At 60.2% G+C, this 10,926-nt stretch overlaps 4 protein-coding genes across 4 annotated transcripts; 2 read left to right on the top strand and 2 right to left on the bottom strand.

The window, feature by feature from the left end:
• On the top strand, nucleotides 1-464 carry ENH_00083230 (hypothetical protein; the record flags this gene model as incomplete). Its single annotated transcript, XM_013577891.1, has 1 exon — nucleotides 1-464. A coding segment is annotated over one exon (464 nt), but the record flags the coding sequence as incomplete, so codon positions are not given.
• Nucleotides 465-1,167: 703 nt separating this feature from the next.
• Nucleotides 1,168-2,748, bottom strand: ENH_00083220 (hypothetical protein; the record flags this gene model as incomplete). The annotated part of the gene is made up of 1 exon (XM_013577890.1): nucleotides 1,168-2,748. The coding sequence occupies one exon, from the start codon at nucleotides 2,746-2,748 to the stop codon at nucleotides 1,168-1,170; it is 1,581 nt and encodes a 526-aa protein (XP_013433344.1).
• Nucleotides 2,749-4,956: 2,208 nt separating this feature from the next.
• Nucleotides 4,957-6,629, bottom strand: ENH_00083210 (hypothetical protein; the record flags this gene model as incomplete). Its single annotated transcript, XM_013577889.1, has 3 exons — nucleotides 4,957-5,118; nucleotides 5,220-5,380; nucleotides 6,371-6,629. The coding sequence occupies 3 exons, from the start codon at nucleotides 6,627-6,629 to the stop codon at nucleotides 4,957-4,959; spliced, it is 582 nt and encodes a 193-aa protein (XP_013433343.1).
• A 206-nt stretch (nucleotides 6,630-6,835) lies between these two features.
• ENH_00083200 (hypothetical protein) lies at nucleotides 6,836-7,234 on the top strand (the record flags this gene model as incomplete). Its single annotated transcript, XM_013577888.1, has 1 exon — nucleotides 6,836-7,234. The coding sequence occupies one exon, from the start codon at nucleotides 6,836-6,838 to the stop codon at nucleotides 7,232-7,234; it is 399 nt and encodes a 132-aa protein (XP_013433342.1).
• Between the last annotated feature and the right edge of the window lie 3,692 nt (nucleotides 7,235-10,926).

Below are 10,926 nucleotides of genomic sequence, written 5' to 3'. Positions count from 1 at the left end.
CAGCAGCAGCAGCAGCAGCAGCAGCAGCAGCAGCAGCAGCAGCAGCAGCAGCAGCAGCTGGCCTCTGCGTCGTCGATGAAAGCATCGTCTTTGTCATAAAAGTCTCCTTTGTCTCCGCCGCCGCTGCGCAAAATGTCGCGCGGCCTCGCGAGCAGCCGCTGGGCCTCCAGCCGCCGCTCGAGGTCGTGCAGCAGCAGCTCCAGCCGGCTCGGCCGCCACTGCAGCAGCAGCAGCAGCAGCAGCAGCAGCAGCAGCAGCGGCGGCAGCAGCGGCGGCAGCGGGGCACAGGCGAGTCCAGTCGGCGCCGGGGCCACGGCAGCAGCAGCAGCAACGGAGCTGAGGAGGACGCGGCAGCAAAGGCAGAAGCAGCAGCAGCAGCAGCAGGGCCAGCAGCAGCAGCAGCAACAGGGACAGCAGCAGCAGCAGCAGCAGCGGCAGCACCAGCTGCAGCACAGCAGCGGTAGCGGCAGCGGCAGCAGGCCTAAAACCTAAAAAGGGAGATGCGAGAAAATCGCCGCCCGGGACAGACTTGCGCCCCCATAAACCCTAAACCCTAAACCCTAAACCCTAAACCCTAAACCCTAAACCCTAAACCCTCGGACCAGGCCTCCTGCTGCCAACTTGTCTCCCTCCAAAGGAGTCTCCACGCCTCTTGCTGCTGCAGTGTCTCCTTCTAGCGGCGGCCGCTGCTGCTTCTGGCTGCTGCCTGCTTCGGCGCTGCACCTCTCTGCGACTCACAAACCCTAAACCCTAAACCCTAAACCCTAAACCCTAAACCCTAAACCGTAAACCCTAAACCCTAGGAGGCGCGGGTTTAGGTGGGCGCTCTGAATGCAGCGGCTGAGGCGAGCGGCAGCCGAGTAGACAGGGTTTACCTTCCAGGGTTTAGGGTTTAGGGTTTAGGGTTTAGGGTTTAGGGTTTGCTACCTGCTGCTGCTTCTTCCTGCAGCAGCTCCAGCTGCCGCTCCTGCTGCTTCGTTAAGGGCCTAGAGCCATCAAGAAACTCTTGCTGCAGCAGCAGCGCAGGGTGTCTCTTTTCCCTGATATTTGCTGCTCCATAGACTGCAGCAGCAGCAGCAGCAAAGTCCACCAGCAGCGGAAGCCTGCAGCAGCAGCAGCAGCAGCAGCAGCAGCAGCATGCACGAAACAGTGCTGAAGAAGATGCTGCTAATGCTCCACAGACAGCGCTGTTGCTTGTGCTGCTGTCGTTGTTGCTGCTGCTGCTCTCTCTGCTGCTGCTGCTGCTGCTGCTGCTTCTGCTGCTGCTGCTGCTGCTGCACGCTCGGCGCCTGGCTTGGAGGCAGCAGCAACGGCTTCGTTCTTTTCAGCAGCAGCAGCAGCAGCGGCTGCTGCTGCTGCAAGGCGGCTGCTGCCTCGCTGGGGACGCCGTTCTTGCTGCTGCTTCTGTCTCGGCTTTTGCTGCGATGCAGGGACCTGCTGCTGCTGCTGCTGCTGTTGCTGCTGCTGCTGCTGCTGCTGGTCCTGCCGCTGTGACTCTCCCTCTGCTTCCTCACTTGCCTCTTCGTGGTCTCGTTGTTGCTGTTGCTGCTGCTGCTGCTGTTGCTGTTGCTGTTGCTGTTGCTGTTCCTGTTCCTGTTGCTGTTCCTGTTGCTGTTCCTGTGGCTGCTGCAGCACTTGGCGCTGCTGCTGCTGTTCCGGCTGCTGCTGCTGTAGCTCTTGCTGCTGCTGCTGCTGCTCTTGTTGTAGCTCTTGCTTCTGCTGCTGCTGCTGCTGCTGTTGTAGCTCTTGCTTCTGCTGCTGCTGCTGTTTCTGCTGCTGCTGCTGCTGCATTTGCTGCTGCTGCTGCATCTGCTGCAGCTGCACTTGCTGCTGCTGCTGCATCTGCTGCAGCTGCACTTGCTGCTGCTGCAGCAGCTGCTGCTGATGCAGCTGCTGTTGCTGCTGACATTGCTGCTGCTGGAGCTGCTTCAGCGTCTGCTGGTGCTGCTGCTGCTGGAGTTGTTGCAGCGCCTGCTGGTCCTGGTGCTGCAGTTGGTCCTGCTGCGGCTGCTGCTGCTGCAGTGGCTGCTGCTGCTGCAGTGGCTGCTGCTGTTGGGTTGGAGGCTGCAGCTGCTGCAGCTGCTGCTGCTGCTGCTGCAGGATACTCCGTAATCTATCAATGTGAGGGAGGAGGGAGTCGCTACTGTTGTTGTTGTTGTTGCTGCTGCTGCTGCTGCTGCTGCTGCTGTTGAAGGTGATGCTGCGCTGCAGCGGGGGGACTCCTGTGTCTTCCTCAGATTCGTCGCTGATGAGCTGGAGGCATTCAGTTGTGGCCAAATTTGGAGCAGCAGCAGCAGCAGCAGCTGCTGCTGCTGCTGCTGCTGCAGCAGAAGCTGCTGCTGCTGGATTTGCCGGCGTAAGAAAGAGGGGGCTCATTTGGGGGACCCCGTCTGCTGCACCTATCCTTGGCAAAGACATGAGGGGCTGAGCCGCTTCTTGCTGCTGCTGCTGCTGCTGCTGCTGCTGCTGCTGCTGCTGCTGCTGTCGCTGCTGCTGCTGCTGCTGCTGCTGCTGCGCGTGGTCCTGCGAGCTGCGCGTTGACTCTTCGCTCTCTGACTCGGTGGCGTCCAGCACCACTTCAACGTCAGCTCTTGTTGCTGCTGCTGCTGGTCGCTGTTGCTGCAGCACGAGCTGTTGCTGCTGCTGCTGCTGCTGCTGTTGCTGCTGCTGCAGCAGCTGCTGCTGCTGCTGCGCCCGCAGCTGCTGCAGGTGAAGCAGCAGCAGCAGTTTCTGATGGTCCTCCGCCATAGCTCCTGTTGTTCCCCCTCAGCTGCGGCGGTTGCTGCTGCCGGGGGCCCAGCAGCAGCAGCAGCAGCAGCAGCAGCAGCAGGAGCTCCTGCTGCTGCTGCCGCGTCTCGTTGCTGCTGCTGCTGCTGACAGTGACTGTCTGCTGCTTTGTCCGCAGCTGCTCTGTTCCTTTTTCCCGAGACCAGCTTGAAACCCTAAACCCTAAACCCTAAACCCCAGATCCCAAACCCTAAACCCTAAACCCCAAACCCTAAACCCTCCGGCTCAAGAACAGAGCTCGACTGGCCCAGCTGCAGGCCCTAGAGACTCTTAAGCTCAGCAGCAGCTTTAAATAAAGAGAAGCAAAGAGGGTACTGGGGGCCCCCCGGGGCTGCTTGGGGGCCCCCCAGCAGCAGCAGCAGCAGAGGGCCCCCTTGGTTGTTCTTGGGATTACCCCTGGACCAAAAGTACCATTTAAACCCTTTTTTTGCATTTTAGACAATTTAATTACCTCTGCAGCCCCAGAGAAACCCTGGGGGCCCCTCCGCAGCAGCAGGGGGCCCCCCGCAGTCAGGGGGCCCCCAGGCGAAGCCCACCCGCCAGGGGCCCCTGAGGGCCGCGGGGGCCCCCCGAGAGCCCAGCAAAGGCCTGGGGCCCTCTAGAGGGTACTAAGAGGGTACTAAGAGGGTACTGACCCGCCGGGGGCCCCCAGAGGCAGCACGGGGGGCCCCTCTACGCCCGAGGTGACCTCCCGGGGGAGGGGCCCCTGTCCACAGCGAGGGGCCCCCCCTAGCCCACACTGGGGCTTCCCAGGGCCCCACAGAAGACACTCACCTGCTGCTGCTGCTGCTGCTGCTGCTGCTGCTAGTGCTGCTGCTGCCGCTAGTGCCGCTAGTGCTGCTGCTAGTGCTGCTCTTGGTGCTGCTAGCTGCTAGTGCTACTGCTGCTGCTAGTGCTGCTTCTGGTGCTAGTGCTGCCGCTAGTGCTGCTGCTGCTGCTAGTGCTGCTGCTGCTAGCGCTGCTTCTAGTGCTGCTGCTGCTGCTAGTGCTGCTGCTGCTGCTAGTGCTGCTGCTGCTAGTGCTGAGCTAGCGTGAAGACACCCTGCCAAGCCTAGACCTTAATGGGGCCCCCAGATACCCAGGGGCCCCCCTTTGAGAGTCAAGGGGCCCCCGAGGGGCCCCCTGGGGCCCCTAGAGGAGAGGGGGGCCCCCCAGGGGCCCCCACGGAGGACTCTGTTGAGCTGCTTACTTTGAGTTTAAATAAAATTAATGTTGCTAAGGAGACAGGAGACAATAAAGAGGCAGCAGCGGGGCCCCACAGCTTGTGTGCAGCAGCAAGAGAAGCAGCAGCAGCAGCAGACGAGGCCGCTGCTGCTATTGCAGCGCTGCGGGAGTGGCGGCAGCAGCAGCAGGAGCTGCTGCAGCAGCAACTGCAGCAGCAGCAGCAGCAGGAAGCTGTTTGCAGCAGCATAGATGACTGCTCGGCCGACGATTTGCTGCAGCAGATTGAATGCCTCTCACAGTCCGTCTTGGGGGCCCCTCAAGACCCTCTAGGGGGCCCCCCGGGGGCCCCCCAGGAGCCCCTTGAGGGCCCCCCTGGGGGCCCCCCGGGGGGCCCCCCGGGGGGCCCCCCTGGGGGCCCCCCTCTTGTGTGCAGCCTCGTTGACTCTGTTGCTGCTGTGCAGCAAAAGACCGAATCTTTGCTGCAGCTCATCTCAGTAAGTGGCTTTTCGCAAGCTAAGAAAATGTGCTGATGCACAGCAACAACTGCTGCAGCAGCAGCAGCAGCAGCTGCTGCAGCAGCAGCAGCAGCAGCAACAGCTGATGCGGCATTACCTGGTGCTTTGCAGCAGCAGTTGCCATAAATGTGGCGGCAGCAGCAGCAGCAGCAGCAGCGGTGGCGCTTTCTATTCGGTTGCTGCTCAGGAGACAAGGAGCAGCACGGCAACTGCAGCAGCAGCAGCAGCAGCAAACGAGGTGTACGTACACCTCACGCAGCAGCAAGACAGTCTTGCTGCTGCTCCCGAAGCTCCGCAGCTGCTGCTGCAATGGAAGGATAGAAGCAGGGATGTTAGGATGTACGAGGAGCAGCAACGGGAACAAAGAGACGATGGCGTTGCTCTGCCTCGCGCTGCCGATATTTGCTGCTGCTGCTGCTGTTGCTGTTGCTGCTGCTGCTGCTGCTCCTTCAGAGCATTTCGTGTTGTGCTGTGGGCGACATACTTGCTGCTACAAGCTTGCTGCTGCTGCTGCTGCTGCTGCTGCTGCTGCTGCTTCAGAGGAAGGCGCTTCTCCTGCCTCGGATGGTCTGGAAGCATGCGCACGTGCTGCTGCTGCTGCTGAGGACACGGGACCTCTGAGCCTGCTGCTGCAGCAAATGGCAAGTCTCCCCTGATCCCTAGTGCAGCAGCAGCAGCAGCGGCAGCAGCAGCAGCAGCAGCAGCAACAGCGTCCGCAAATCTCGCAGCTAAATTAGGGCAGAAACTGCGGACCGTGCATGGCGAGACGGAGCTTGCTGCTGCTGCTGCTGCTGCTGTTGCTGCTGCTGCTGCTGCTGCTGCTGCTGCTGCTGCGTTGCAGTTGGCTCCCGAGGCCCCTTTGCCTTCTTTAGAATTGGCGTCTCCAGTGGCAGCAGCAGAGCAAGCAGCAGCAGCTGCGGTAGAGGCAGCAGCAGCATCAGCAGCAACAGCGGCCGGCGGTGACTGGTCCCTCTCAAGCAGCAGCAGCAGCAGCAGCAGCAGCAGCAGCAGCAGCAGCAGCAGCAGCAGCAGCCCTGCGCTGCAGTGTGGGCTGCAGCTTCTGGCAGATATATCCGAACTTCACAAAGAAGCAGAAGAAGCTCTACAGCTCTGCCACCAGGGGCCCCCCTGGCTAGGGGGGCCCCCACCTGGGGGCCCCCAAACAGAAATACCCCCTTGGGGGGTACCCAGGGGCCCCCCAGACCCTGGGGCCCCAGGGGCCCCCGGGGCTTCAGAACCCTCAGGGGCCCCCGGGGCCCCCGGGGCCCCTGGGGCCCCCCAGACCCCCGGGGCCCCCGGGGCCCCTGGGGCCCCCGGGGCCCCTGGGGCCCCCGGGGCCCCCGGGGGCCCCCCAGGGGCTTCACTGGCAGAGACAGAAGCAATAGTGGAAGAGGCGGCGTAGGCTTAAGAATTCGGTCATATTTGCTGCTCATCTGCAGCAGCAGCAGCAGCAGCAGCAGCAGTGGCAGCAGCAGCAGCAGCAGGAACAGCAGCAGTGGCAGCAGTTGTACTTGTGTCTTCATTTATCTGTCTCTGCTACCCTGCTTGTACTGCTCCCGATTCTTACTCGTTCCACCGTAAACCCTAAACCCTAAACCCTAAACCCTAAACCCTAAACCCTAACTCAAACCCCCGAATTTCAAAATGAGGTTCTTTTCGAAGCCTTCGCGCTGCTGCTGCAGCAGCAGCACTGCGTGCGCGCGCCCCAGCCCCAAACCCCAAACCCCAAACCCCAAACCCTAAACCCTAAACCCTAAACCCTAAACCCTAGGCCACCAGCCGCAGCGGCCGGTGGTGCCAGTAAACAGTTTGCTGCTCCCTGCAAAAGATGCCAGCAGCAATATTATAAACCCCAGGAGCGCATGCAAGAAGGGACAGTTGGTGGCACAGCACAGCGCCCCTACTTTGCATGCGCAAGACCCAGTTGGGGGCCCCCGGGGGGCCCCCCCGGGGCCCTCGGGGGCCCCCCGGGGGGCCCCCCGGCTCGCTGCGCGCTTGGGGGGCCCCCGGGGGCCCCCCGGGGGCCCCCCCAGCGGCGCCTTGGCCGCTGGGGGGACCCTCCGCGGCCCCCCGCTGCTGCTGCTGCTGCTGCTGCTGCTGCTGCTGCTGCGAGGCCATGAACTGCTGCTTCACCTGCAGCGAAGGCAGCAGGGGGCCCCCCATCTCGTGAGTGAGGGCCCCCGACCAGAGGAGGCCCTCAGTGGGGGCCTCCGAGCCGTAAGAAAAGGGTACTATTAAGACGCAGCAGCTCTCTAGGGGGGCCCCCGTCAGGTTCTCAGCAAAAACCTGCAAAGTTGTCACCTCCGCCAGGCCCACCTGCAGCAGCAGCAGCAGCAGCAGCAGCAGCAGCAGCAGCAGCAGCGGCAGCGATGGGCACAGCAGCAACGGCAGCGGGAGCAGCACGGACAGTGCACGGGCAGCGACGAGAGCTGCACAGAGGCAGCAGCAGCAGCAGCGACACCAGCAGCAGCAACAGTAGCAGCAGCAACAGCAGCAGCAGCAGCAGCAGCAGCAGGTTTAGACCCACTGCAAAACAGTCCTTCCTTCGACTCATGATGGGGGGCCCCCCAAGAGAGGGGGCCCCCACAGGGGCCCCCGGGTGCGCAAGGTGTATGGGGCCTCCTGGGCCTTGTGCTGCTAGCGGCGCTGCTGCTGCTGCTGCTGCTGCTGCTGCTGCTGCACTGCGCACAAGGCGCAGGTGCAGCAGCACCTGCGCAGAAGTGCAGCAGCAGCGCTGCTTCGACCAAATGGATTCAAAGTACATTTAAAATAAATAATAAATATAAATTCAAATTTAAATTCAGATTTAAATTCAATAAAATCAAATAGATCCAAAAGTCTGTAATTAAAACAGCGCCTACTTGTCCATACGCAGTGAGGCGAACCGAGCATGCAGCAGCAGCAGCAGCCTCACCCCTTTGCTTGCCTGTAGGACTTCCTCCCGCAGCAGCCTGCAGCTTATTAGTCTCTTCCCAATGGGGGCCCCCTGAGTCCTCTGGGGGCCCCCCGGGGGCCCCCGGGGGGCCCCCTGCTGCTGGGGGCGTTTTCCCCAGGGGGCCCCCCGGGGGGCCCCCCTGGGGGGCCCCCTGGGGGGCCCCCGGGGGCCCCCTGCGCCGCCTGGCAGCTTTTGCTGCACTCTGCAGCAAAGATAAAAGAGAAAGGGAGCCACTTTGGGCTGGGGCGGAGACCCAGGAAAGGCGAATATGTTTATCAATTTGATTTAAAAGTGTCTCCTTTTGAGTGGCAAGTGTCTCCTTTGCTGCCTCCCTGGGGTCCCCTGCTGCTGCTGCTGCTGCTGCTGCTGCTGCTGCTGCTGCTGTGGGGTCGAGCGGCAGTCGAGGCACGAAGAGGGCCCAGCTGCAGCGCACAGACGCGTCATTGGCTTATTAATGGAGTTTTTTGATTAATTGTTTTATTTAAATGTTTATTTTAAATATTTATTCAAATTAATTACTTATTATCTCCATTTAAATGCATAAAGGAACTACTTTTCAAATGCATGCATGCACAGAAAGAACTGCGTTTCTGGAGTGTACAGACAGCTCGCTGCATGCGCTTGGAGTGTACAGACAGCTCGCCCCACATAAATGCCAAATTAAACAATTCAACCATAATCATTTAAATTAAAAACACACTTTTGCACACTTCTGCTTTTCCCCAGCCCCGCAGCAGCAAAAAGAAGCAGCCAACCCCCCAAACCCTAAACCCTAAACCCTAAACCCTAAACCCTAAACCCTAAACCCTCTCCCACCGCGAATGCGACTCCTGGGGCCCCACACAAAGCCGCTGCGCTGCCCCTCCCCCGCAGCGGGCCCAGCACTCAAAACTAACTGGAGCATTATTTCCCAAGTCCAGACAAAGCATGCATTTCTTGTTATCAAATGCATGCTTTAGGGGCCCCCAGGGGCCCCTTCCGGGGCCCCCCGGGGCCCCCGGGGCCCCCGGGGCCCCGGGGGCCCCGGGGGCCCCGGGGCCTCCAGGCGCCCCAGGCGCAGACCCCCCGAGGGGGCCCCCAAGGGGGCCCCCAGGGGGCCCCACCCCGCTGTCGATGGAACCCCTCAAGGACCCTCGCGAGGAGGGGGGCCCCCAGGGGGCCCCCCACTCCTGCGAGGTCTTGTACGCATTTGCTGCTGCGGGAGCAGCAAAAGGGGGCCCCCCCGGGGAAACTCCCTGGGGGCCCCCGGAGGCCCCTGCGGGGGGGCCCCCCGGGGGGCCCCCTAGGGGGCCCCCCGGGGGCGGGTGTTCTTCACTGTCGGAGTCCGGGGGGCCCCCCAGGGAGGGCCCCTCGTCGTCTGGGGGGCCCCCCAGGGGCCAGGGGGGCCCCCAGGGGGCCCCCAGAAAGCCGAACTCAGCAGCTAAGGAGGGGGAACAAGCCCCAGAAGCTAGGAGGCCCCTGAGGGCCCCCAAAGGGTCAAACTGAGACAAAGAAAACAAAGAAAGGCCCCGGGGCCTCAAGAAAAGGGCCCTTTGGACCTGCAGCGAAAGGGGCAGGTAACAAACCCTGCAGTGCGGCGAAGAGCTCGAGACTGCGTAAGTGACTCTGCAAAAAAAAGAAAAAAAAACAACTTTTGCACACTTCCAGCAGCAGCAGCAGCAGCAGCAGCGGGAGCAGCAGCAGCAGCAGCAGCGGAGCAGCAGCAGAAGCAGAAGCAGCGCTGGAGCAGCAGCAGAAGCAGCAGCAGCAGCAGCAGAGCAGCAGCAGCAGCAGAGCAGCAGCAGCAGCTAGAAGGGAGCTGCGGGGGGGCAAAGAGCTGCTGCACGGCGAAAACAGCAAAAAGCAAAAAGACAAAAAGTCTCAATTTAAATAAAAACAAATAAAATAAAAAGAAATATAAATAAAATAAAATAAATAAAATAAATAAAATAAATAAAATAAATAAAATAAATAAAATAAATAAAATAAATAAAAGATTTAATAAACCACCCACTCAATTACGCAAGAAGGGTACTTCGCACTGGCTATACACCTCAATGGTACCCTAATTTTCTGCCCAGGCAAAATTAGGGGCCTCTCCTGGGGGGCCCCCCGGGGGGGGCCCCCCGAGGGGGGCCCCCCGGGGGGCCCCCCCTGGGGGCCCCCCTGGGGGCCCCCAGGGGGCCCCCTGGCGACGGCCGCATGCCCAGCCTCTCTGTCGTCCGCTGCTGCGCCAGAGTCGAGCAAAAAGCTGCTGCTGCTGCTGCTGCTGCTGCTGCTGCTGCTGCTGCTGCTGCGGTCTCGGGGGCCCCCCAGGGGCCGCCCCCAGCCAGGAGGGTACAGAGCCCCAGAGCCTTGGGGGGCCCCCCAGGGGGGCCCCCCAAGGCCCTCGTGAGACAAAGAAAGAGAAGAAGAGCTCCAGCTGTCGTCCCCGCTAAAAGAGGCGCTGCTGAGCCCATGGGGGCCCCCCAGGGGGCCCCCCGGGGGGCCCCCCCAGGGGGCCCCCAGGGGGCCCCCAGGGGGCCCCTCTCCACTGTACCCTTCTGGACAGAACTCAACTGTGCCCGAGGGCCCGTAGAACGCAGGAGCATCTTGCTGCCACATGATCTGCACACAAACCCCCCCTTTTGGCTTGCTAGGGTTTAGGGTTTAGGGTTTAGGGTTTAGGGTTTAGGGTTTGGAGCATGCGGCAGCAGCCGAGGGAGAGGCACTCGAAAGAAAGAATTGGAGAAGCTGCGGAAATGAAAAAGGGAATTTAAAAAGAAATAAAAAGGAAATAAATAAAAAGAAAAAAAAAGAAATAAAAAAGAAAAAGAAGTAAAAAATAAATAAAAGGAAAAGGAAAAAAGAAATTAAAAGAAATTAAAAGAAATTAAAAGAAATTAAAAACGAAAAGATGGACCTTAAAATATTGCTCGAGTTCTTTTTGCTGCTTCAAACTCGAGTCTCCTTTTTGCTGCTGCAGCACTCCGTTTTGCTGCTGCAGCACTCCATTTTGCTGCTGCAGCAGTCCCTTTTGCTGCTGCAGCACTTTAAGAGACAAAAAGGAGACAGGCAGCCGCCCCACACTTTCCAGGTGTATGGACAGCTGCCGGTGCTGCCCCTCCCACAGCGGGGACTGCCGCGGATCTGCTGCTGCTGCTGCTGCTGCTGCTGCTGCTGCTGCACCGCCCAGGGGGTCCTGCAGAAGCAAATAAAAATAAAAGACTAATAAATGCATTAAAAGCTTTTAAATGAATAATTGGCCAAATGAATAAACAGACGCAACAAATAACAAAAGAAAATGAAAATAATAAATGAGGAGACACACAAGCAGCAGAAGCAGGCAGAAACTCGCCGAGCAGCAGCCAGCAGCAGCAGCAGCAGCAGCAGAAACAACAGCAGCAGCTGTGGGAATAACAGCAAGAGTTGCTGGAGCAGCAGCAGCAGCAACAGCAGCAGCAGTAGCGGAGGCATCATCATCAGCAAGAGCTGCTTCAGCAGCAGCAGCAGCAACAGCAGCAGCAGCAGCAGCAGCAGCAGCAGCAGCAGCAGCAGCAGCAGCAG

The sequence above is a fragment of the Eimeria necatrix genome, genomic scaffold (assembly GCF_000499385.1).
Source record: "Eimeria necatrix Houghton genomic scaffold, Enh_scaff929, whole genome shotgun sequence".
In the NCBI taxonomy this organism is placed as follows: Eukaryota; Apicomplexa; class Conoidasida; order Eucoccidiorida; family Eimeriidae; genus Eimeria; species Eimeria necatrix.
The sequence above is the reverse complement of the archived record's forward strand: the minus strand, read 5'-3'. Positions and strand labels throughout refer to the sequence as shown.